At 39.4% G+C, this 27,951-nt stretch overlaps 1 protein-coding gene across 5 annotated transcripts in view; it reads left to right on the forward strand.

Moving 5' to 3' along the window:
* Positions 1–27,951, forward strand: part of LOC126236235 (prominin-like protein) — a 572,733-nt gene that overhangs the window by 309,617 nt on the left and 235,165 nt on the right. For all 5 annotated transcript variants that reach the window (XM_049945374.1, XM_049945376.1, XM_049945373.1 and 2 more), the window contains one exon: positions 12,874–12,940. In XM_049945374.1, coding sequence (XP_049801331.1) covers positions 12,874–12,940 — 67 coding nt within the window. The remainder of the gene's footprint in view (positions 1–12,873; positions 12,941–27,951) is intronic.

Consider the following 27,951-nt stretch of genomic DNA (forward strand, 5'->3'; position numbering starts at 1 on the left):
GACAGAATAAATTAGAAAACGGGAACATTGTGGGTAAAGAAATAAAAAGGCAACTTGAGGAATAAGAGACTGATTATTTGAAAAATATCCTGTTTGATCAGAACAAAGATTAAAAAGTAGAACTACTAACATTTTTGGTGCACCATCAGGGAAGTGTACACCTGAAACTGTCAAGACCATTCAAAAAGCCAGTACTCATAAACACACTGTAGAAGGGGGTCACATCCTTTGTCAGAGGAGATACATTGTGAGAGAGAGAGAGATAGAGATTTAGAAGATGTGATAGTGTCATCCTTCCTATACATAAATGGCTAACAAGATTGGCAAAAAGTATGAAATTGGCTTACCATCTTAGTAATGGAACACATCTTAAGGAAACTGCTACCTCCAATCCACTAAGCAATACAATGAAAATAAGGTGTTGAGGAAAATTTACAGTTGCAGTAACACATCACAATATCTTGTTGTGTTGTATAAAAAAAGGCTTACAAACCTCACCACAAGAGGTCTTCAGAACATATGAGAACATGACTGTAGTATGCAGAATCAATTGAAAAAAGACAATTGTGAATCAGAAAAACTGCACCACAATTTCCGCTATGGTCAAGCTACTAATGGAAACTGTGGCATGACAGCACAAGAGGAGTATGCTGTACTCATTCTGTAAGGGCACTCTGTGAAACATCCAGTCTGGAACAGGAGTGCCAAGACTTTCACAAAGAAAAATATATTCAGAAGTCGACAATAATAAGCAGATACCATCTATTCACATCAGACGTGAAAAATACAAAAATTAAAAGTCAGATATATCCAGCAGATAGATTATACTACAACAGTCTACAAAACAGACCTACAAACACTTTCATGGGCAGCCACCCTTCATTACAGATGTTGGACGTTGTAGGCTGGGCGGGCTGGTAAAACAGTACAGGCGATTAACTGTGGCAGAACTAACATCAGACTGCTGAGCAGAGTTAAAGTGTGTCTGAACACACAGTGCGCTGAACACTCCTAACAATTGGTATCTGCAGCTGTTGGCCCATGCATGTGCCACTGTTAACACCATGACATTGACAGCTCTGACTGAAATGGGCACGTGACCATCGGCAGTGGACGTTGGCACAGAGGCAGTGTGTTGCATGATCTGATGAATCCCAATACCTTCTTCATCCTGCCAATGGGAGGGCAAATCCATCATCTTCCAGGGGAGCAGTTCCTTGAAACCTGCACTACGAGACGGAGACAACCTGGTGGTGACTCCATTATGCCCAGAGGAACATCAACGTGGACATACATGGGTTCAGTGGAGCTCGTGCAAGGCACTATGATGGCTGAGGAGTATCATACACTGCTTTCAGACCACATACACCCCTTCTTCTGATGATCATGTTTCCCAGCGGCAGTGGCATTTTTCAGCAAGATAAAGCTCTGTCACAGGGCTGGGAGTGTGATGGAGTGGTTTGATGAACCCAGTGGCAGGTTCCAATTGATGTGCTGCCCCCCCCCCCCCCACCCCCTCCATCCCCCAGCTGCCAGATCTGAACCGGATTGAACACCTCTGGAATGTGATTGAATGTATCATCGGAGCTCATAACTTTCCTCCATTTAGTTTACGGGAATTAGGTGGCTTGTGTGTGTGTGTAGATATGGTGCCAACTGCCTCCAGCGACCTACCTAGGCCTCGTTGCTTCTGTGCCATGACGTGTCACTGCTGTTATCCATTCCAAAGGTAGACATACTGGCTATTAGGTAGGTGGGCATAAGGTTCTGGCTGATCAGCTGATCAGTGTGTGTGTACCATTATCTGAGTCTTTTCCAACAACTTCAGTGAAGGAGAAAACTATGAAAGAACTCGCAATAGGAGAAAGAAAGGCCCTAACCATATGACAGTAAAATGCTAGTTTTGTGCATTACCGTATTTACTCGAATCTAAGCCGCACTTTTTTTCCGGTTTTTGTAATCCAAAAAAACCGCCTGTGGCTTAGAATAGCGTGCAAAGTAAGCAGAAGTTCTGAAAAATGTTGGTAGGTGCCGCCACAACTAACTTCTGCCGTCGAATATATGTAGCACTGCACAGGCATGCTTTGCAGGCACAAAGATAAATACTGGTGCCAAAACCTCTGCATCAGTAAAATAAATTTTTAAAAAAGGTGGAAGACGAGCTTTTTTCTCAGACCCAAGTTTCGACCACTGCATTTTCATACATTATCTAACGAAGTAAATACAAATTCCGTATTGTTCATATTCGAATGTAGCAGCATTTCAATGTACTACGAAAATCCGACTGGCAAGAGTGTTTGGGATGTTTGTCAATATGGCCAACTTTACGTTCTGAATTTATTCCTACCTGTGAGAAGAGATGGTTGCCAATATGAACTTTTATGAATTGTGAATCACATGCAGTATCCTCTTCACCATAAGAAACTAGAGTGAGACAGCAGCAAAAGCAGAATAATATACATATCATGTCATGTTTATATTCGTATTATTCTTATGCCTAATAGTGATACAGTCAGAAATGAAGCACGGCAATTGACTAGATTTTCTGTGCAGAATGTAATGTCCAAAGGGGGCGTCTGCAAAGATTTTCAAACGGAGAAAAATTTTCGCTAAACTCTCGTTCAGAACATCTTCTATCATACGCAGTCAATTATTAGGTTCTTGTTGATTATTATCAAAGAAAGCAGCAGTGTGCCGTATTTACTCGAATCTAAGCCACACATGAAAAATGAGATTCGAAATCGAGGAAAAAAAAATTTCCCGAATCTAAGCCACACCTGAAATTTGAGACTCGAAATTCAAGGGAAGAGAGAAGTTTTAGGCCGCACCTCCAAATCAAAACAAAGTTGTTCCATTCTAATATGAGACACAATTTAGGTCGAATGAATGACGATACAGCTATAGTAGTTTGGTTCGAGTTGTAAGCTTAGCAGTTAAGCTTTACCAGGTAGCCATTGCTATGCTTCAGGCGCTCCGTCCGTATTTATAGGGGTACCCTTCCTTTTTCACGTGCTTCATCTGGTTTGAATTGATTGCTTTTTTTTCTTTGACCTGACAAGTGCCGTTCTCTTTGTTATAGGTGTTAACGTCACTCTAAGCTGAAAATGCATTGTTTGTCGCGTTCTGATAATGTGTGTTTAAGACCTGTCGCCGCTCGCGGCATGGCTTGCTTTTGAGCACGCTACCGCCGCTTACAATTAAAAAACAAAAGAGAGGAATTGTCTCATTAGCAAAACAATGGCAAGAGACTGCTATTTGTTGTTACTTACACTGCTGCTTTCTTCGATAATTATCAACAAGAACCAAACAATAGATTGCGTATGATAGAAGATATTCTGAACGAGAGTTTAGCGAAAATTTTTCTCTGTTTGAAAATCTTTGCAGACACCTCTTTAGTACATTATATTCTGCACAGAAATGAGAGTCATCTTAGATTTAAAAATCTAGTCAATTGCCGTGCTTCATTTCTGACTGGATCACGATTCGGCATAAGGGTAATACGAATATAAACATGACATGGTATGTATGTCGTTTTGCATTTGCTGTTGTCTCACTCTAGTTTCGTAGTTTATTGGGCAGACAGGATTTAAATGAGATAGCTCTAACCACAAAAGAATACATGCAAAATGTTTATATTCGTATTATTCTTATGGTGAAGAGAATACTGCATGTGATTCACAATTCATAAAAGTTCCTATTAACAACCGCGTCTTCTCACAGGTAGGAAAAAAATTCAGAACGTAGAGTTGGCCATATTGACAAACATTCCAAACAGTCTTGCCAGTCGGATTTTCGTAGTACATCAAAATGCTGCTACATTCGAAGATGAACAATACGGAATTTGTATTTACTTCGTTGGATAATGTATGAAAATACAGTGGTCGAAACTTGGGGCGGAGTAAAAAAGCTCGTCTTCCACCCTCTTTTTTTGTTAAATTCATTGACTGACGCAGAGGTTTTGGCGCCAGTATTTATCTTTGTGCCTGCAAAGCATGCCTGTGTAACGCTACATATATTCGACGGCAGAAGTTAGTTGAGGCGGCACCTACCAACATTTTTCAGAACTTCCGCTTACTTTGCATTCGATTCTAAGTCGCAGGCAGTTTTTTGGTTTACAAAAACCGGAAAAAAAGTGCGGCTTAGATTCGAGTAAATACGGTAATGAATACAGTATTTTGACACTGAGGATATTGATTCAATATCTGCACGGAAGAGCCAACGAATTATTCAAAATGTCATGTCCATACTGCTGTTTTCCATCCTGTCCATAGCAGAGGAACTAGGAACTTATGTGATAGAATGGTACCCATACTACTACAGTGGAACATTAATAGGTTCCAGATCAGCTTCGAGAACATTGCTCTTGGGACATTTAAGACTCGTAGGCCTAAGTACACAGCTGAAACTTTTTAACTGTTTGATGTGCCTCTGCTAATATTGCATGTACAGAAAGGATTACCTTAGTGGAACAAATCACAGTATGCATTGTGTATCTGCTACCAAATGAACTACTTGAAAATCAAAAGTAAAATGAATCAACGCACCCATCCTTATCTCCTCCTATTTAACTTCGATAGTCATAATTTCTCATGGGATTGCATAAACACCAGCTCGAGGAATTGGAAATTTTTAAAAAGGCAGAAGTTACATCTTGTTCTATGTGCATAGATTGAGACACATTTCATTACTGTAATAGGTATTGCATAGTGTAGATCTCTCTCTCTCTCTCTCTCTCTCTCTCTCTCTCTCTCTCTCTCTCTGGACTTCATTCAGAGACAAGTTATAAACAACACACGTTGAACAGATTGCTTTACCATCTGAGATTGTATACGAGAGGAGGGAATGTGTGCCAAAAGCTTGCTGCCGAAGAGTTTGTTTACTAAGGCAAACTGAGTGCTGTACAACCAAATGGCTGTTTTTGAATGCTGTGGTAGTTTCTAGAATTATGCGGACCATAGTGAAAATGAGATACATTGTGATCCAGGCACGTCTCTTCCTCAGGCCAACTTAAGGTGCAGCAAGTCACTTGGTGGCATGAGATCGCTCCACATAGGGACCAGGTGACAGTTATTGCATAGGTTCAAGTGCAGATCTGCAGCAGACTTTCTTGTCATTATTAATAGTACTGAACTGTTAAACAGAGCAAAAAGATATGATAAGCATTCCTGAACCTCCATACAATGTTCCATAAAATCAAATGACAGTATGGAAGAGAATCAGAACTATTTCAGGTAGAGTTTTGAAGTTTTGTGAAATGGCTGTAATCACTAATGGGATTATCTTGACTACCCAAAGATATTCTACAGACAATGGTAGAATATTTTGTTAGAATTACTGCCTCTCCCACCAGTGCCTTACATGTCATTGACATTGAGAGATCTTGGGGAGGAGGAAGTGGGTCTTAACCCTTAAGTACTATGCATTCTCTCATATTATACGATTTTTTGTTTCGTGATATTTCTTACACCCCCTGTGGAGTGAAGCGGTCTCTTCTGTGTACCTTCCTGTTGTATGGCAAGCAACACATGCCAGAACTTTTGCCGTGTTGCTGCTCTTTGTTTCTTCTTTTTGAGCCTTGAGAGGACTGACAGTGACAACAACAGTGTTGGCATGTTGTGTTGTTGAATTTTACTGTTTCTCCATGGCAGGGAAAGCTTCTCCTTTTATGCAACATGTTGTGAAAAAGACAGATGCGGCTGTCCAAAACTGGCTTGGTGGGTCTTCATATCAAGACATGGGTGACAGCAATAATGACCCTAATTTCAAGATATTTATTACTTGTTACATCATTTTGGATCAGCAACAAAGTGATGAAGATGTGATGACTGATGATGATGATGGAGAATGTTGCATCTTGCTAAGAATAATTGTTTTCGATGAAGAAAGCAGCAGCTGCCAACTAACATAAGAACATGGCAATAAGCCTTGCAGCTGCTTGGACTTCAACAGATAGCAAAAGGTATTGGGGCGGGGGGACACTCTGTTTCGGTAAGCTTGCCCTGCGTACAAGTTCCTGAAGTCATTAAATTCAAGACACTAATTCGACTGTTAGTGTATTCAGCAATTTTCAAATTGGGAAATGAATTGGTGTACAGCTTGTTTGCAACCGATGGAACTGGCAGAGGTGTTTTCAGTTGTACTGTTAATAAAGAAATATTTTTGTTTTCATTATTTTCATTATGATTTGGCAACCCAGGTGAGCAGGAGCAAAGAAAGAAAGAAGACAAGTCAGCAGCAATTTCACAAATGTTTCTGTGTTTTATTGAAAATAATCATCTTTGGTTCTCTAGATAAAATAGGGTATGTTGATGAAATAGGTGTACCTTTCCATGGAAGGCATAGATTTGGATGGTATATGCCAAGCAAGCCAGAAAAATATGGCTTGAAAATTCAGTGCTTGTCTGATGCACATACAAGTTACTTCTATAATTTGTACATTTATCCTAAAAAAGACAGTGTTCGTCACTTTCTTTCACAGCATGAGAAAGGTCACAGTGTTCTCTCGTTGGCTGTTCTTCGGTTGGTGTAACATACTGAAAATGCATGCAGAGATATTGTAGGTGATAAGCGGTACTCATCAGAAGAACTAATCAGTGAAGATTCAAAAATGGTCTCACTTACATTGGAACACTGAACAGAAACAAAGATGAGATCCCACAACAGGAAGACATGACACTGGTTTCCCCTATGCCCATAAAGTCAAAAGCTGCATTACTAATCTCTTCTATGTACCATTAAGTAATCGATGACCGGGGCTAAGTGTTTTTAAAACATGACAAAAGGTGGTGTGGACTGTGTCGACCAGAGGTGTGCAACTTATTCATCAAGTTGCAAAACAAAATGATGATCTTTGTCCATGTTCTCCACATCCATGGGTGATTCTTTGGTGTGAATTTGTTACACCATCATCATCATCCAAAGGCGGAAATAATGATGATCATTCATTATGAGAAACCTAGCAAGAGACCTTGTTGAGCCTCATATAATGCTTAGATTTTATTTTGAACGCTGCCATGAGAGTTGAGTGGCACCATCAGAATAATACTGTGCATAAAAGATGACTTTCAAACACAGAAAGAATGATTTGAAACATGAAAAACCTGTGCCTTTTGCACACCTCATTTGAAGAGTCAGACAGGATACCAGTGGCAACAGTGTGGTGGTCTGATTTGTTTGGAATGTCCTAGGAGAGTCTGTGTGAAATCTATGCAGACTGAAGGTGATCAAAATATGGTTCATGACTTCAAAAGAATATGTAATTATTTTCTACCCCACCTTTTAAAATTAAAATGTGTTGAAGTTTTAAAGTACAATAGTCACAAAGTTGATTTCATATACAATTTCTCATAATGAAGTATGTTTTCCATGTAATAATGTTGTGACTGTAGTACTATTTTCCTGAATATAATCTGTGAGTGTAGATAGAGGAGTAACCATCTACTGTTATTTTAGTGATACATAAAATAGAAATTTACATCAAAGTTTGCTGTGTTTCAGTTGTCCACATGTTTTATTTTAAATCCTACAATGTTTTAAAAAATCTTCTTCCAAGATGTGTAATGGACAAGAGAAAGTCGTGAAAATATATATTCACCCTAAACAATGGTTTCATAAGTAACAAAAAATTAGAAGGGCATCTGAGAGAGCCCTCCATAGTAATTGCATTCCTGTCAATGCCCAGAGTACTTAAGGGTCAGTTTAACTAATGATGATACCTTCGACTGCCCATTTTGTACTTTAGAACCTAGATTTGTACTTCTCTGTAACATCTACATCTACATTCATACTCCGCAAGCCACCCAACAGTGTGTGACGCAGGGCACTTTACGTGCCACTGTCATTACCTCCCTTTCCTGTTCCAGTCGCGTATGGTTCGCGGGAAGAACGACTGTCTGAAAGCCTCCGTGTGCGCTCTAATCTCTCTAATCTTACATTCGTGATCTCCTCGGGAGGTATAAGTAGGGGGAAGCAATATATTCGATACCTCATCCAGAAACGCACCTTCTCGAAACCTGGCGAGCAAGCTACACCGCGATGCAGAGCGCCTCTCTTGCAGAGTCTGCCACTTGAGTTTATTAAACATCTCCGTAACGCTATCACGGTTACCAAATAACCCTGTGACGAAACGCGCCGCTCTTCTTTGGATCTTCTCTATCTCCTCCGTCAACCCGATCTGGTACGGATCCCACACTGATGAGCAATACTCAAGTATAGGTCGAATGAGTGTTTTGTAAGCCACATCCTTTGTTGATGGACTACATTTTCTAAGCACTCTCCCAATGAATCTCAACCTGGTACCCTCCTTACCAACAATTAATTTCATATGATCATTCCACTTCCAAATCGTTCCGCACGCATACTCCCAGATATTTTACAGAAGTAACTGCTACCAGTGTTTGTTCCGCTATCATATAATCATACAATAAAGGATCCTTCTTTCTATGTATTCGCAATACATTACATTTGTCTATGTTAAGGGACAGTTGCCACTCCCTGCACCAAGTGCCTATCCGCTGCAGATCTTCCTGCATTTCGCTACAATTTTCTAATGCTGCAACTTCTCTGTATACTACAGCATCATCCGCGAAAAGCCGCATGGAACTTCCGACACTATCTACTAGGTCATTTATATATATTGTGAAAAGCAATGGTCCCATAACACTCCCCTGTGGCACGCCAGAGGTTACTTTAACTTCTGTAGACGTCTCTCCATTGATAACAACATGCTGTGTTCTGTTTGCTAAAAACTCTTCAATCCAGCCACACAGCTGGTCTGATATTCCGTAGGCTCTTACTTTGTTTATCAGGCGACAGTGTGGAACTGTATCGAATGCCTTCCGGAAGTCAAGAAAAATAGCATCTACCTTGGAACCTGTATCTAATATTTTCTGGGTCTCATGAACAAATAACGCGAGTTGGGTCTCTCACGATCGCTGTTTCCGGAATCCATGTTGATTCCTACATAGTAGATTCTGGGTTTCCAAAAACGACATGATACTCGAGCAAAAAACATGTTCTAAAATTCTACAACAGATCGACATCAGAGATATAGGTCTATAGTTTTGCGCATCTGCTCGACGACCCTTCTTGAAGACTGGGACTACCTGTGCTCTTTTCCAATCATTTGGAACCCTCTGTTCCTCTAGAGACTTGCGGTACACGGCTGTTAGAAGGGGGGCAAGTTCTTTCGCGTACTCTGTGTAGAATCGAATTGGTATCCCGTCAGGTCCAGTGGACTTTCCTCTGTTGAGTGATTCCAGTTGCTTTTCTATTCCTTGGACACTTATTTCGATGTCAGCCATTTTTTCGTTTGTGCGAGGATTTAGAGAAGGAACTGCAGTGCGGTCTTCCTCTGTGAAACAGCTTTGGAAAAAGGTGTTTAGTATTTCAGCTTTACGCGTGTCATCCTCTGTTTCAATGTCATCATCATCCCGGAGTGTCTGGATATGCTGTTTCGAGCCACTTACTGATATAACGTAAGACCAGAACTTCCTAGGATTTTCTGTCAAGTCGGTACATAGAATTTTACTTTCGAATTCACTGAACGCTTCTCGCATAGCCCTCCTTATGCTAACTTTGACATCGCTTAGCTTCTGTTTGTCTGAGAGGTTTTGGCTGCGTTTAAACTTGGAGTGAAGCTCTCTCTGCTTTCGCAGTAGTTTCCTAACTTTGTTGTTGTACCACGTTGGGTTTTCCCCGTCCCTCACAGTTTTACTCGGCACGTACCTGTCTAAAACGCATTTTACGATTGCCCTGAACTTTTTCCATAAACACTCAACATTGTCGGTGTCGGAACAGAAATTTTCATTTTGATCTGTTAGGTAGTCTGAAATCTGCCTTCTATTACTCTTGCTAAACAGATAAACCTTCCTCCCTTTTTTTATATTCCTATTAACTTCCATATTTAGGGATGCTGCAACGGCCTTATGATCACTGATTCCCTGTTCTGCACATACAGAATCGAAAAGTTCGGGTCTGTTTGTTAGCAGTAGGTCCAAGATGTTATCTCCACGAGTCGGTTCTCTGTTTAATTGCTCGCGGTAATTTTCAGATAGTGCACTCAGTGTAATGTCACTCGATGCTCTGTCCCTACCACCCGTCCTAAACATCTGAGTGTCCCAGTCTATACCTGGTAAATTGAAATCTCCACCTAAGACTATAACATGCTGAGAAAATTTATGTGAAATGTATTCCAAATTTTCTCTCAGTTGTTCTGCCACTAACGCTGCTGAGTCGGGAGGTCGGTAAAAGGAGCCAATTATTAACCCAGCTCGGTTGTTGAGTGTAACCTCCACCCATAATAATTCACAGGAACTATCGACTTCTACTTCACTACAGGATAAACTACTACTAACAGCGACGAACACTCCACCACCGGTTGCATGCAATCTATCCTTCCTAAACACCGTCTGTACCTTTGTAAAAATTTCAGCAGATTTATCTCTGGCTTAAGCCAGCTTTCTGTACCTATAACGATTTCAGCTTCGGTGCTTTCTATCAGCGCTTGAAGTTCCGGTACTTTACCAACGCAGCTTCGACAGTTGACAATTACAATACCGATTGCTGCTTGGTCCCCGCATGTCCTGACTTTGCCCCGCACCCGTTGCGGCTGTTGCCCTTTCTGTACTTGCCCAAGGCCATCTAACCTAAAAAACCGCCCAGCCCACGCCACACAACCCCTGCTACCCGTGTAGCCGCTTGTTGCATGTAGTGGACTCCTGACCTATCCAGCGGAACCCGAAACCCCATTACCCTGTGGCGCAAGTCGAGGAATCTGCAGCCCACATGGTCGCAGAACCGTCTCAGCCTCTGATTCAGACCCTCCACTCGGCTCTGTAGCAAAGGTCTGCAGTCAGTCCTGTCGACGATGCTGCAGATGGTGAGCTCTGTTTTCATCCCGCTAGCGAGACTGGCAGTCTTCACCAAATCAGATAGCCGCCGGAAGCCAGAGAGGATTTCCTCCTATCCATAGCGACACACATCATTGGTGCCGACATGAGCGACCACCTGCAGATGGGTGCACCCTGTACCCTTCATGGCATCCGGAAGGACCCTTTCCACATCTGGAATGACTCCCCCCGGCATGCACACGGAGTGCACATTGGTTTTCTTCCCCTCTCTTGCTGCCATTTCCCTAAGGGGCCCCATTACGCGCCTGACGTTGGAGCTCCCAACTACCAGTAAGCCCACCCTCTGCGACCGCCCGGATCTTGCAGACTGAGGCGCAACCTCTGGAACAGGACAAGCAGCCATGTCAGGCCGAAGATCAGTATCAGCCTGAGACAGAGCCTGAAACCGGTTCGTCAGACAAACTGGAGAGACCTTCCGTTCAGCCCTCCGGAATGTCTTTCGCCCCCTGCCACGCCTTGAGACGACCTCCCACTCTACCACAGGTGAGGGATCAGCCTCAATGCGGGCAGTATCCCGGGCAACCACAGTCGTAGTCCGAATGGGGGATGCGTGGGTCGAGCTGGCCGTCCCCGACAAACCCCCATCCGGACCCCCACAGTGACGCCCATTGGCAACAGCCTCAAGCTGTGTGACTGAAGCCAACACTGCCTGAAGCTGGGAGCGAAGGGATGCCAACTCAGCCTGCATCCGAACACAGCAGTTGCAGTCCCTATCCATGCTAAAAACTGTTTTGCAAAGAACGTCTGAACTAATCTACAGAGAGCGCAAACAAAACGACAAAATTTAAAAGGTTATTAAAATACAAGATTGCCTAGTAAATGCAGTAATGCTGCTACTTGCGCACTGCTGACACACTGCTCGGCAGCGGAAGGAGACTACGCGATTTTACACTATTCAGGTACTAAAACGCGATGCTACAACTCTCAAATACTATAATACAATGCAAGTACCAAAAACACGCAGAGAAATTAAGAATTAAACTATGTAAGAAATGAGTGAGCTTTGAGTATACGACTTGCTGCTGCAGCTGCTTATCCAACGGCGGCAGGGAGTGCTGGACAATGCCCTTGGAGTTATTAAACTACATTACAGCATGTTATGACAAAGCCTACCAAGAATATTTCCTCAACCTTCGTAATACCATATGAGTACTAGACAGTTTTCCACATCTTGGAAGCACTTTTAATCTCATTCCTTAAACTGACAAAGGTTCACACCAGCAGCAACCATAATGTTACCTCTCATTCTTAGTAAAAGAAAGACTTGGAAAATATTTTGTGATCGCACCTAGTTTGTTTATTAGACTCTAAGAATCTGTCTGTCATTGCCATTGTGAAGTCAAAAGAGATCACTGCTCACTTGATAATCTGATGCTTGTGGAAGTAGATACCTGAATGTTTCCTGATTCACACCTACAGTGTGGTAGGTTTTATGCAATGCATATGGAATTCAGGAACACTTGTAATATCTCTGCTCTATTTAGTTGTCAAGAAGCTTTATTGCTTAGGAGTCTGCTGCAAGCCTGCTCTTGAGCCTCATAGTACTGTACCTGTCTCTGAATACAGTAGCAAAAAGTCTGATTCATTAATGTGTACCAGACATATGCAGCGTAAATAATGATGATATTCAAATCTGTTTAAACAACGATTGGTAGCAGCTTTGCAATCACTGTTGCCCCGCCCCACACTTACAGTCAATATAAGAATGGCTGTTCTGACAGTGAAACTTCCTAGTTTTGTTAAAATCAATGTGCTGCTGGTGGCATTATTTGGATTATTATTTTTTCAGTTTCTGTTACCATTGGATCTCTCTCTCTCTCTCTCTCTCTCTCTCTCTCTCTCTCTCTGTGTGTGTGTGTGTGTGTGTGTGTGTGTGTGTGTGTGTGTGTTTTTTGCTCTGGGGCGAGGGGGGTGATAAATCAATTGTTGTGGTGTACAACTAAAATGGTGGCTCTTTTTCCAGGAAGTCAGCACTTTGTTGGTAACAAATTATGAAGAGCTTCAGGAAACAGTCAGCAAAGCTTTGAGTTGTAAGTATTACTTGTCATGTTTTTCTTTGTTTTTTATTTTTTATTTATTTATTTTTTTCCTTATATTTTACGAAATGGAACACTGTAACTACGCTGAGTTCCCTTTGTGGATGTTGTTTTGTGGATGTTGCCTGTGTATGTTGCCATTGCTTGATGACTTAAGTCATGATATTTGGCTAGAAAACATAAAGTTTCCAATTTCACCCTACCCACAATCATACAATTTATAAAAATATGTGATCTCGTGGATGTGGATTCTTGTTGACCCTAATTCCAGTGAACACTGAATTTTTCTGTTTTATTTTTAGATGTCATCTGATATACTGATTTTCTGCATTGAATGTAATGTCATAAAACTTCCATCACACTGTGTTTGTTTGTTTCTTTCTTCACCTCGCAGACAGTCAAAAATGTTTTTCCATGTTGTACTAGCTCTGACCGACAGATAGAGCAAGTCATCAAATGCAACAGTGGGATATGTGTTTGGACCTGTATGAGTGACCATGTTCTTTCATATAGTTTTTGCATGAATCAAGATGAAAAGCAGAAGACATATAAGTAGGAACAGGAAAGTTTTGCAAAAACAACAATACAAAATTAGTGGTCTTTATTGCAATAATGTGGAATTCGTGATGTTTATGATCTATCATGAAAATTGTTATTTTGCAATGTATAAAAATGTTATGAAAGTAAGGATGAGAATTTACTCTAATGATTGTTAAAACTGTATTTTGGCTCCTAATCTCTTCAAGGCTGGGGGTTCATGTAAGATCTTGAAAAAAGTTAATTTCCTGCATAATGAACTTTGATTCAATAACATAAGCAAAAATACTCCACTGAACTTGGCAGAAAACATCACTGAATTTGGCAAGAAAAGCAGCACCAAATTTGACAAATAAAACACTGAATTTGATAAAACACCACCAAATTTGGTAAAAACCACCGAATTGGGCAAAAACAACAATAAAAACAAACACAGAATTTGACATGAAAAACAGAATTAGGGAAAAAACACTAAAATTGGCAGATAGAAACACTGACTGTGGCAAGAAACAATGCGAAGTTCGGCCAAAAACAGTGCCGATTTCGGTGGAAAAAAAAATCAAATTTGGTCATGAAACAAAATGATTTTTTCCTGTACATATAAGTAAAGGGAGGAGGTATTGTGAGGTGGATTTTGGAGTATACTGTGAATGAAAGATGGTTAACCGATGAGAGTGAGCTAGATAGAAGACTCCCTTCCTGTATCCAGTGACATGATGAAAATTAGAAGTATGTGACATGTACCTGAATAAATATGTTTATGGCAATCTTTACAGTGTCCCTTTCCCTGCCTGATAATTGATATTAACATTTCCTCGAAGCATTCAGTTCACAATCCAGCTTCAGTGTTTCCAGATCATTTTTCGAGGGGCCTCGTTCAGAAAGATCTGACAGCAATTAATGTGTGTGCAACTGAGGGAATACTGTACATAAAATGACTCCAGTAATAAGAGATTCACTGTGTGACTTGTAGAAAGATGTTCCTCAAAGGAAAGATGCAAGATTGATTAGACCAAATTCCATTGTTCAAGAATATTCATTTTTCTTGTTTTTGATGTCTCCTGGTTTTATTCATATTGCATTAACTTTCACCTGTCACTTTTCAAGATACTGTGTCTACTAAAAGTTGCAAAGTAATTAATGTAAGTGGATATATTGATAACAGTTACAAATAATATCTGTTGAAAAGCCGTGTTAGATTCAACAGCAGAATTTAATTTATTGATATTAAACAGTGAATCCACGGCAAGAGTGCTGATGCCACACCTGTGAAAAATCAGCTGTCAATCTATCGATACAGGGTGCCCCACAAGGAATGGTCAGTATTCAGGGATGTGACAGGAAAGCAAAAGTGTGTGATAAACATGGGATCTAAAAGCGTACCTTAAGAGCTATGAGCATTTCTTCAGTAGAAGAGATGTGTTTTGCGTTATGTAATGGTCGCCTGGTCGTAGATATTGCTAATTGCTATAATCGCACTATTTCAGTCCAATTTACGGAGCTTGTTAGCACTTGATGTTAGGTTGGCGCCATTAAAATGCATTGTATTGTAGTAATCGCTGCTGCTTGCTGGATCGCTGCTGTGTCTCGATGTTGATGCTGGCTCTAAATCTGGTTGTCTAGGGTTAAAAACATGAGGTCCCGTGTTTTTCATGTGCTTTTGATGATAAAGAACGAGCGAAACCAACACATATGTAAACATCAAATATTTATTACTTTGGTGGCCATCTTAATTCCACTGTCCACCAAAGACCATAACACAACACAAAGTAGTACTTCCTTTACATGTTCTTTGCATTGTTTATCCATCCCAAACAATAACACAGAAACACACTTTACCAAAGTGACATTCCGACTGCCTCCTCGACCCTTCTTGCTGCTTGTATTTATAACATTGTCAAAGAACTACTAAAAAGAGATATAGTTTATAAGTCACATGTACATCTGTTATCATAATTTGTGCAGAAAAGTTATTAATTTGCATAGAGTGACATAATTTAACATGTTATTAAAATGACAGACAGATTTGTTGACTTGACAGAATAATTCTTTGTTACAAAAAGGCCGTTTTTTAGAAGTTTGTCAATTGACTTCTCTAATTTGCATAAATAAGTAAGTAACATGAATTATTAAGAATTACATTGGTTTTCGTCTAAAATAGGATTGTTTACGTGAATACTGAGTGAAAACGCTCCTAGTGAACAAATAGGTTTCACTGGGTGATTTTTATTTAAGGAGATCCAAAATACCTAAGTTGGCCACTATTTTTCGTACTTCATATTAATTATTTAAGATGAACTTAGTGTTTTTACATGATGACATTTGCTGTACCAGTGATCAAGTGATATTAACTTTTGTGTGGGTCAGTTATCCATTATAATTTAATGGGTTGACTGTTTATGGAGATATGTTATGCAACATTGTTAACATACACAATAACTTTTCTATAATCATAAATACTCGTTAAACTGGTTGAATTTGGAGGGTATCGCATACTTCGGTAAAGTAAAGCCTTTAATATGTTCCGTTACAGTTAGCAGAGGTGAACAGATGCTCATAGCTATTAAGGTATGAATTTTAGAGCCCTTGTTTGCCAAACTTTCTCGCTGTGAGTGAGCCTTCCTGTCATATTCTTAATATTGACCATTTCTCCTGGGACACTGTACATATACGCCATTTCTAGCTTACACACTTGCACATACAGTTAGCATATGCCCAGTGGGCACAGATCATATACCAAGTAAAATATCAGTATATTTAAACTATCTGTTATATATCTAAAAACAAAGATGATGTGACTTACCAAACGAAAGCGCTGGCAGGTCGATAGACAAACAAACAAACACAAACATACACACAAAATTCAAGCTTTTGCAACAAACTGTTGCCTCATCAGGAAAAAGGGAAGGAGAGGGAAAGACGAAAGGATGTGGGTTTTAAGGGAGAGGGTAAGGAGTCATTCCAATCCCTTAGGGGGGAAAAAAGGACGGGTATACACTCACACGCGCACACACACACACACACACACACACACTTTCGTTTGGTAAGTCACATCATCTTTGTTTTTAGATATATTTTTCCCACGTGGAATGTTTCCCTCTATTCTATTAATATGGGATATGTGTGTGTGTGCGCGAGTGTATACCCATCCTTTTTTCCCCGTAAGGTAAGTCTTTCCGCTCCCGGGATTGGAATGACTCCTTACCGTCTCCCTTAAAACCCACATCCTTTCGTCTTTCCCTCTCCATCCCTCTTTCCTGATGAGGCAACAGTTTGTTGCCAAAGCTTGAATTTTGTGTGTATGTTTGTCTTTGTTTGTGTGTCTATCGACCTGCCAGCGCTTTCGTTTGGTAAGTCACATCATCTTTGTTTTTAGATATATTTTTCCCACGTGGAATGTTTCCCTCTATTATATTAAACTATCTATTAGGTACATACAAACCAAAGTAGAAATGGAATGTGACAAAAGCAAATTGGACATGTTACCTAAGGCTACCGTATTTACTCGAATGTAAGCCGCACCTAAAAAATGAGACTCAAAATCCAGGAAAAAAAATTTTCCTGAATCTAAGCCGCTTCTGAAATTTGAGACTCAAAATTCAAGTTGAGAGAAAAGTTTTAGTTTGCTCCTCCAAATCAAAACACAATTGAGGTCGAATGGGTGAAGATACAGCTACAGTAGTTTGGTTCGAGTCGTAAGCTTAACAGTTAAGCTTTACCAAGTAACCATTGCTATGTGTCAGGCGCTCCGTCTGTATTTATACGGGTACCCTTCCTTTTTCGCGTGCTTCGTCTGGTTTGAATCGATTGCTTATTTTGCTTTGATCTGATAATTGCCATTCTCTTTGTTATAGGGGTTTACGTCACTATAAGCTGAAAATGCATTTCCGTACGGTGTCGTGCATTGTTTGTCACATTCTGATAATGAGTGTTTACGGCCTGTCGCTGCTCGCGGCATGGCTTGCTTTTGTGCGCGCTACCACGGCTTACAATAAGAGGAATTATCTTATAAGCGAAACAAAACAGAAATTGCTATTTGTTGTTACTTACAGTGCTGCTTTCTTCGATAATTATCAACAAGAACCGAATAATAGACTGCGTTTGATAGATGATGTTCTGAATGAGAGATCAGCGAAAATTTTTCTATGTTTGAAAATCTTTGCAGACGCCTCTTTAGTACATTACATTCTGCACAGAAATTAGTCATCTAATCTAGTCAGTTGCCGTGCTTCATTTCTGACTGTATCACTTTTCAGCATAAGAATAATACGAATATAAACATGACATGATATGTATATTCTTCCGCGTTTGCTGTTGTCTCACTCTAGTTTCGTAGTTTATTAGGCAGGCAGGATTTAAATGAGATAGCAGCAAACACAAAAGAATACATGGCATAATGTTTACATTCTTCTACCTTTTCTTTTAATTTATTTACTGCTGCAGTAATTTATCTTTGTGCCTGCAAAGCATACCTGAGTAGCGCTACATATATTTGATGGCAGAAGTTAGTTGTGGTGACACCTACCAATATTTTTCAGGACTTCCGCTTACTTTGGACTCGATTCTAAGCCGCAGATGGTTTTTTGGATTACAAAAACCGGAAAAAAAGTGCGGCTTAGATTCGAGTAAATACAGTAATAAGAATGGAATGTAACAAGTTTGACTTGTTGAAAAGGTGTTTTAGGTACCGTAAATGTGTAAATATGGATTACACAGCCATGCTAGCTTTTGTTCTTCAAAAGAAGGTGGTAATAGACCTGAAATGTCAATCTCTACCATGATTAAATTTGTGAGTATTTATGCATAGTCACTCGACATAAATTATTGTTTTCAATACACAAGCATGTGAAAAATTGATACACCTGTAAGAAGGATGTCATATGCAAAATTCCTGAAACTTAAAAAAAGTCCTCCTAAAAGATGCTTAAGTAGATTGCAACATATAGTTTTCTTTCTGGTGACAGAAAATGTTAAATCAATGGTAAACTACTACTGTCTAAACCTGTAAATTTGGTGGAGATGCTATGGACATTATTGCATCTGCATCATGAGAGGAGGTAAAAAAGAAGTGTTTAGAAACTGCTGTTATGGATTACAAAAGGCATGAATTGTTTAAGAAACCATTGACAATCTAACAAAAAGGAAATGATGAGATCAAGCATTATTGCCCATCAATATGAAGTCTGTTCTTCCAGCACTGCTCAACAACCACATGAGGCCCCAAGATCTCGTCACAACACCTGACAGTAGTTAAACCTTTTGATCACACAGTTTTGTGGGAGGTGTTAGAGTGGTCAACATTGTCCGTGCCCACACCATAAGCGATCCTCCTCAGCATTGGTCTCTTTCCACAATGTTTGGCTCCCAAAATCATGTTCCACATTCCCTCAAGATGTGAATCCATCGAGAATCACTCTCCAGACCAAATCAGGACTCGTCTTTGAAACAAACATTGGCCAACTCTTCAACCTTCCAGGTAACATGTTGACGACTCCACTCTAGACATTCCCTTTTGTGAAGAGTCATCAGAGGTACATAAACAGCAGGTCTCTGACAATAAAGGCCACTCTGCCGAAGTCTTCTGCACGCCTTTTGCCTCGATATAATTTTCTGATGGATGCTGTGAGGTCAGATGCAAGTTGCTGTGCAGTACTAGGTAGTACTGTCATGCCCTCACAGGCAAGTAACATTCCTCTCTTTCTGGTGTCACACGTGGTTGGCCCTGCTCTGGTCTTTCGGGTTCAGTTTCAGTCTCTACAAACTGTCACCACATCTGAGAAACAATGGAATGATTCACATTAAACCATCAGGTCACATGAGTTTGTGACTGTCCTGCTACCAGTCTTCATACACTGTAAGTAGCAAAGAGTCTGATAAGCATCTTCTCTGCGCCAAACTACACCATCTGTGACTGTGTACCAGGCACATTTAATTGGTGCCCTGACGTCATTGTTAGCGTGGTTATCGATTGACTGGGATGCCATCTTCAGTGCAGAACGTAATCATACAGACATCTGTCAACAGTTTGTGTGATTATATCCTGAATTAGACACAGGAAGGGGAAATAGCAGTTTGTAGCTATAATTTTGGACACCAGTGTATTTTTATGTGGGACACCTCTCCATTTATCTTTGGCAGTCATGGCAGTTGCTGAAACTCCTTTCCCTCCCACAATGAAACACTCATTGTCCTCTTTCTCCGTGCCTTTCTTCCACCTATCAGTTTCCAACCTACCTCCTGTCTTCCATAATCCTTGGCAATTCTTTGTTTGCTTCATCCATCTGTGCCTTTTTCCCCTTCCCGTTTCTTGATCAAATTATTCTTTCTGCATACCATGCACTTCCAGGAGAACACCTTTCTGTCATTCCCAATCATATCCTTACTGCACCCCTCCCCTTCCCCCCTTACGAAATTGTTTCCCACAAGATGTACATTAAATATCGATTCTCACTACCCTACAGCATCTTGCACACTTTCCACTAGTAGTGAAAGATTTTGAAAAGAAAGGGTTAATGAAATATTGTGATTTCAATAACGTTGGTTGTATGTAAGCAAAAACTAATATTGTAATAACATAAATAATTTGCATGTGTCTCTATGATGGAAGAATGAATTAGTGTTTACTTATGTATAAAGAGATTTGATATAATAAGTTTATTTAACAAGAGTGATCTGAATTTATTGCTCTAAAAATTAAGCTTAGAATGCAACTATTGGAAATTCAAAATAAATTTGAGATATTTCATATAATCCACTGTAAAACTTCAAATATTCTCTTTGATAATAACAGATACCAGTGCATTTATTCACTACAAAATATAATCAGATCAAGGACTGTTGTTGTTGTTGTGGTCTTCAGTCCTGAGACTGGTTTGATGCAGCTCTCCATGCTACTCTATCCTGTACAAGCTTCTTCATCTCCCAGTACCTACTGCAACCTACATCCTTCTGAATCTGCTTAGTGTATTCATCTCTTGGTCTCCCTCTACGATTTTTACCCTCCACACTGCCCTCCAATGCTAAATTTGTGATCCCTTGATGCCTCAAAACATGTCCTACCAACCGATCCCTTCTTCTAGTCAAGTTGTGCCACAAACTTCTCTTCTCCCCAATCCTATTCAACACCTCCTCATTAGTTACGTGATCTACCCACCTTATCTTCAGCATTCTTCTGTAGCACCACATTTCCAAAGCTTCTATTCTCTTCCTATCCAAACTGGTTATCGTCCATGTTTCACTTCCATACATGGCTACACTCCATACAAATACTTTCAGAAAAGACTTCCTGACACTTAAATCTATACTCGATGTTAACAAATTTCTCTTCTTCAGAAACGATTTCCTTGCCATTGCCAGTCTACATTTTATATCCTCTCTACTTCAACCACCATCAGTTATTTTGCTCCCCAAATAGCAAAACTCCTTTACTACTTTAAGTGTCTCATTTCCTAATCTAATCCCCTCAGCATCACATGATTTAATTTGACTACATTCCATTATCCTCATTTTGCTTTTGTTGATGTTCATCTTATATCCTCCTTTCAAGACACTGTCCATTCCGTTCAACTGCTCTTCCAAGTCCTTTGCTGTCTCTGACAGAATTACAATGTCATCGGCGAACCTCAAAGTTTTAATTTCTTCTCCATGGATTTTAATACCTACTCCGAATTTTTCTTTTGTTTCCTTTACTGATTGCTCAATATACAGATTGAATAACATCGGGGAGAGGCTACAACCCTGTGTCACTCCTTTCCCAACCACTGCTTCCCTTTCATGCCCCCCAACTCTTATAACTGCCATCTGGTTTCTGTACAAACATATTCAATATTTCTTCTGTTACCCAAGGATTTCTATTAGCCCTCATCTTTTTACCTACTTGATCCTCTGCTGCCTTCACTACTTCATCCCTCAGAGCTACCCATTCTTCTTCTACTGTATTTCTTTCCCCCATTCCTGTCAATTGTTCCCTTATGCTCTCCCTGAAACTCTGTACAACCTCTGGTTCTTTCCGTTTATCCAGGTCCCATCTCCTTAAATTCCCACCTTTTTGCAGTTTCTTCAGTTTTAATCTACAGGTCATAACCAATAGATTGTGGTCAGAGTCCACATCTGCCCCTGGATATGTCTTACAATTTAAAACCTGGTTCCTAAATCTCTGTCTTGCCATTATATAATCTATCTGATACCTTTTAGTATCTCCAGGATTCTTCCAGGTATACAACCTTCTTTTATGATTCTTGAACCAAGTGTTAGCTATGATTAAGTTATGCTCTGTGCAAAATTCTACAAGGCGGCTTCCTCTTTCATTTCTTCCCCCAATCCATATTCACCTACTATGTTTCCTTCTCTCCCTTTTCCTACTGACGAATTCCAGTCACCCATGACTATTAAATTTTCGTCTCCCTTCACTACCTGAATAATTTCTTTTATCTCGTCATACATTTCATCAATTTCATCATCATCTGCAGAGCTAGTTGGCATATAAACTTCTACTACTGTAGTAGACATGGGCTTTGTGTCTATCTTGGCCACAATAATGCGTTCACTATGCTGTTTGTAGTAGCTAACCCGCACTCCTATTTTTTTATTCATTATTAAACCTACTCCTGCATTACCCCTATTTGATTTTGTATTTATAACCCTGTAATCACCTGACCAAAAGTCTTGTTCCTCCTGCCACTGAACTTCACTAATTCCCACTATATCTAACTTTAACCTATCCATTTCCCTTTTTAAATTTTCTAACCTACCTGCGCGATTAAGGGATCTGACATTCCACGCTCCGATCCGTAGAACGCCAGTTTTCTTTCTCCTGATAACGACGTCCTCTTGAGTAGTCCCCGCCCGGAGATCCGAATGGGGGACAATTTTACCTCCGGAATATTTTACCCAAGAGGACGCCATCATCAGTTAATCATACAGTAAAGCCGCATGTCCTCGGGAAAAATTACGGCTGTAGTTTCCCCTTGCTTTCAGCCGTTCGCAGTACCAGCACAGCAAGGCCGTTTTGGTTAATGTTACAAGGCCAGATCAGTCAATCATCCAGACTGTTGCCCCTGCAACTACTGAAAAGGCTGCTGCCCCTCTTCAGGAACCACATGTTTGTCTGGCCGCTCAACAGATACCCCTCCGTTGTGGTTGCACCTATGGTACGGCCATCTGTATCGCTGAGGCACGCAAGCCTCTCCACCAACGGCAAGGTCCATGGTTCATGGGGGGGGGGGGGGGGGGGGGGGGGGGGATCAAGGCTATAGACAGCCTTTTACAGAATTTTTCACTTGGGAGGCTAGACCTGGTGTACTAGTATTGGAATTTCAAAATAACATGTTTCCTAAAAGTGCACTGTAAAGAGTCAAAACCTTACTTATTATGTTATAGTAATATATACTAATGCTTATATTTGCCAAAAAGCATATTCTAATCAGGAAATGAGAACTTGTAAATAACTTGTAATTAAGCGGAACAAATACATATACATCTGATTTCATCTTTGTTTTTAATTATTGGCTGTTGATGAAGATTTGAAAATGGTGCACTGCCCTGCAAGTATAGAGGAAGAAATCTTGAAGATTTTCACTAGAAGCAGCACTGAAAATGAACCCTTTAATTGCAATGATCGTGATGACTTTTCAACAGAATCTTGATCTAAAAGTCCTGGCCTGTATAAATCAACTTTGACAACACATCCTTCTGTATCTAGAAGAGATGAAAATTCTTTAGAACTAGAATCTTGCGAAAGAGAGTGAAATGAATGGAAAAAGAGCATGCTTTAGTGGCGTGTTTGACTATAAGAAAGATGATTTTTTGCCCATTTGTGTATGGTTTTGGACAATTCAACTACAGATGGGCAAAGATTCCAGCCTTACATCATTTTTCCCTAATATTCGTAACACAAGACGCATGGAGTCTACAGTAGATGAAAGAAAAGATTTTATTTATGAGGAGGGCATTTATGCAAGAATCAGCCATCCTCAACATCTAGATTTGCATATGCACTGTGCAAGCCACTTCACAGTGCTTGGCAAAGGGCCTTTTGTACCAACATTATTCGTTTGCTGTCCTTTTCCATTCACATGTTGAGCAAGGGAAAATCTGTCTGAATGCCTCTGTAGGTGTCTTACTCTACCTTATTTTATTCTCGTGATCCATACTAAATATGTGATGGTGGCATCGGAATGATCACAGAGTCATATTCAAATTCTGATTATCTAAATTATCCCAATAGGATTTCATAATTACTTTGTTGTCTTTCTTCCAAGGAGTCTTACTTATTATGATCTTATCAACACATCTGTAAATTAGTTCAATTTCTTTTGTGTTGCTTTCTTGATAAGGACTCAAAATGCTGGAATAATAGTCTAATACTGATCAGAGTAGTACTGTGTTTTGTTTGTAGGTGCACTTTCCCAGAACCCTTCCAACAAATCTAAATGTTTTATAACATTCCATAGTGGGTTCATTCCTATAAAAAGCTCTGCATTGAAAAGTCTGTTGTTGGTCAAAGGGCAGTTGTCTTTCAAGAAGTATATTCTGTCCAAACAAAGTAAGTTAGCAAAATAAAAATATTAAGCTATGTGACAGTCAAAGTGGTTTTTGGGGAGAAAGTGCTGACTAACATTGCAACACTATGAAGCCATATTTGGAATGGGGACACACTCCCTATGCTGTAATTGGAACAGGGAGTCCTTATGTCTGCAGTTGGTATTCAATCCCAAACTTGTGCCTCTGGCTACATAGCCATGGGTCACCTGCAATACCACTTTGTAGGAGCAGATGCAACATGCCAGAACTAAAGGACAGACTGAAATGCTGATGTTATGCTTGTCTCAAAGCTGCGCAGTAGAAGAAAAGTGCTTGAGATACAAAAGACTGATATAAAGACTGGTGAAAAAAATCAGCAACCTACAATGTGTTACAGATTAGAACTCAAGTTTGGGGCTGTTGACCACAGTGCTATGTTTCTGAGTTCGATCAGATCAGTGTGGACTGTGTAAGTGCTTGTGTTTTCCACAGAGCTATAATATGGCAAAAAAAAAAGAAAAAGAAAAGTTTTGTCTGCTTAGGGAGGAGAACTTGAAGCTTTTTGTGCAGAATGGAGGCAAGTTGGCAGATGCAGGCACTATGATCATTAGAATGCTCTAAAATATACTGTGAGGTATTTTCTAAATGTTATTAAAAGTGAACACTGAAAGAAAAGTTCACTTTTATGTATACATGCAGTTTGCTGAAAACAGAAATTTCCCCCAAAACTCAGGTATGAATGCAGAAAATGTAATATATCACTGTGTGTTGTTCCATGTGTTGAGACTTATCACCCAAAAGTTAAATATTGATCATTGATAGCTGCACAGGAATATGAAATTACATTGATACTTCTGTAATTATTGTTTTTAATTTAAAAGAAGGCAATAAAAATACAGTATTAACCTTAAGAATGGCAGATCCAGGCTAAGGAGTCAGTCACCTTCTTCACCTTTAGTTACATTTATTCAGCGTTGTCACCATGTGTCACTTTTTTCAATTTTTGTCACCTTTTCAACCCTTTTTGCTTTTTCAGGAAGAAAATAATTTATTTACTTTTGCTTCAAAGTTTCAATGTTCATGTTTGCTAATAGACTTTTTAGACTGCCCCTGTGATGAAAGTAGGCATGGCGGGGAGGGGGAGGGGTCTTCTGAAATACGAGATAGATTGTTTCTTTGTGATGTGTTGAGTGTATGTTTATATTTTATGCAGTTGGTATTAGTGTCAAATACTCCTGTATTACAACTTCTTCTGTTTTTGTTCCATTTCTAACTTTGGTGTAGTAACAAAACTGCTGCTGTGACACTCTGTTCAGTTTTGAAAATAAACTTTTCGAGATAGGAAAATTAAAATTCTGCAGTTACTGGCTAGAAGAGGCAGATAGTTTGAAAACTACATTTAGAAGTACATTTAGAAGTTACATTTAGAACTTCCAAATCAGAGACAATCTTCAAGTTCAGTATGTATGCCAACAATACGGATGTTGTGTGCCAAGGATAGTTCCTGCACTGCTGAATTGATCTGGACAATGAAATTGGCGATTTCCAATTACTCTGTGGTTTCGTGAAATGATATTTGTAACATTTTTAAGATGATGATTCCTTACTGTGTTCCTCAACATTTTCCACTTTTGCTTAAGAAATTGAGATATCTAATAACTGGTGGACTGGCACCATATTTCTGGGAACATATGTTAGGAGGAGAACGTTCATCAAACTACACATTGAATTTTGATGAAACTACCAACATTAAAGATAAAATAAGAATTACAAACAACCATTACCATATTGTCAGAGTGTAAGTGTTGAGTAACGCTTCACCTAAGAACTTTCTTCATCGGCATAGCAGATGGTGACACATTGCATCAGAAATAGTGTGAAGCACTTTCTGAAGACAACTTGTCCGTAAATAAATGCCTTACACCGGGATCAGGTGGACCTAATGTCAATAAAAAAGTGTTTCGGCTTTCAGATAGTGATGTCAAGGAGACCCAAGGCAGACAACTTACAAATATCTGAATGTGCACAATTTATACAGTGCATAATGGGTATGTAAAGGCTTTGGAGTGTTAAGATGAAGAAGTGTCTGAATCTCTGGTCCGTAGTTAATGTTATTTCGATGGTTGGTCTGTTTGCTGGGAAGAATTTGAAAGAACTCAGTAACATTCCACATCACAAGTTTTTGAGGTATACAACAAGGTGACGTACTTTAGGACCTTCAATCAGTAGGACTTTATAACAGTGGAATGGTATTCAATATTACTTATTTAAGCATATGTCTCTAAAAAAAATTCTACTACTGTTCAGTCCAAATTCTTCAATATCATTGTAAGTGCTTTAAAGAAACCTTAAATGAAAACAGAACTTCATTTCATTAATCTCATCTCCAAATGTATTCAGTAAGTTCACACAATATTTTCAAAGCCAAACACATTTGATCCAGAAGATGCATACAGAAATATAAAACATACTTCAAACTTTTTGGCTCGTGTTTTGAAGGTTTCTGCTTTGAGAAAAATTGAGAATATTTGTGAAGTTCTTCATAATGCTCTCTGTATGTTGGATAATCTGCTTCCTCTTGAACAACTAGTTGTTAGCAAGTGATTAACTGAAGAGGTGAGTAACCTGTAAGAACGAGAGAAGGTATGGTTTCTAAAGAATGTCCAAAAAATATTACATCGTACAGTGCAAATATGTGGTTGAAAAGATGTGCCTATCAAGTGCACCACTGAAAAGCTTTAGATTTTTAATGCCAAAGAAAGAATAAAGAGCAGAGACTGCAATGACATATTAATGATTGCAGAAGTGATGCCGGTTGATATCTGGTGGGCTTTCTTATTTGATGAGTGGAAGGTTCTTCAGTCTAAAAAAAGGTGATGCAGCTTTAGATAATGAAAGGAAATAACAATTACTGGCAGCAGCATGTCTCTAAAGGAAAGTGATCACCCATTGAGTTAAAGTATCCAAATTTTTCAAAAGTTGTTAAGGCTTCTCCTATAATTTCCCATTGAAATGCAGACATCGAGAGTACATGATATTCTGCTTCGAAGCCAGCATTAGAAGACAAGGCTATGCAATGGCCAAAAGATTTTTAAACAGTGTTTTGACTGCGAGGAATGTTGTGAGATGATACCCATGTTTTCTCTTTGTGTCCATTGACTCACAGCTCTTAAGAACACTGACTGTATATAGAGGCATCAGAACAAATTCTCTCAATTCTCAGCAAAACTCAACAAAGTCCTCAGAAAATGATTTAAAGGCAGTAAAGTTGGTTCAGCGTATGATTTGAGGGTGCATGAAAGTGGAAGAAAGGGTGAAAGAAAGGGAAGTGGAAAATATTGAGAAAAGAAAGTCTATTACAATTACTTCATTGTTTATGAAAATTCGTAAGAAACAATAACTGAAAAATATTTTCTTGATCTTTTTCCAGTATTGAAGTGTATAGTGTCATTGGTTGTAAAAATTTGATGTAGATTTTGTTTGTGAATTACGATTACCAGTGCATTTTGCATATATTAGTGAATATTTATGAAGGAAAAAAATGGCCATACTCCATCTTGAGTCACAATAGAGAAATTTATTAATGTCTGAACCAACATTTTTGGTAGGTGATTATAAATGAAAACAATTTATTTGTGCCAGATCTGTTTTTAGAAATAATTTGTCACCTTTTAATCATCATTTTTCAAATATTTTGTCACCTTTCCCACATTTTTCAAGTGCCACCATGGCTCGTTACCCTGCAGATCCGAAAGGAGGAGGGATAAAATATATAAAAATAATAGTTATAGTCATGACAAACTCATAGATTTCAGAGGTTTCAGGTACTATAGTATCAGTTTAGTGAGCGAAGTATCAAAATTAAAAACATAACATACATTATAAACATATCTGGAAGCATTGATTGTTTGGTTTTGAAGGTTTCACAAGGAAATTTTAATTAGTTT

This window comes from Schistocerca nitens, chromosome 2 (assembly GCF_023898315.1).
Source record: "Schistocerca nitens isolate TAMUIC-IGC-003100 chromosome 2, iqSchNite1.1, whole genome shotgun sequence".
In the NCBI taxonomy this organism is placed as follows: domain Eukaryota; kingdom Metazoa; phylum Arthropoda; class Insecta; order Orthoptera; family Acrididae; genus Schistocerca; species Schistocerca nitens.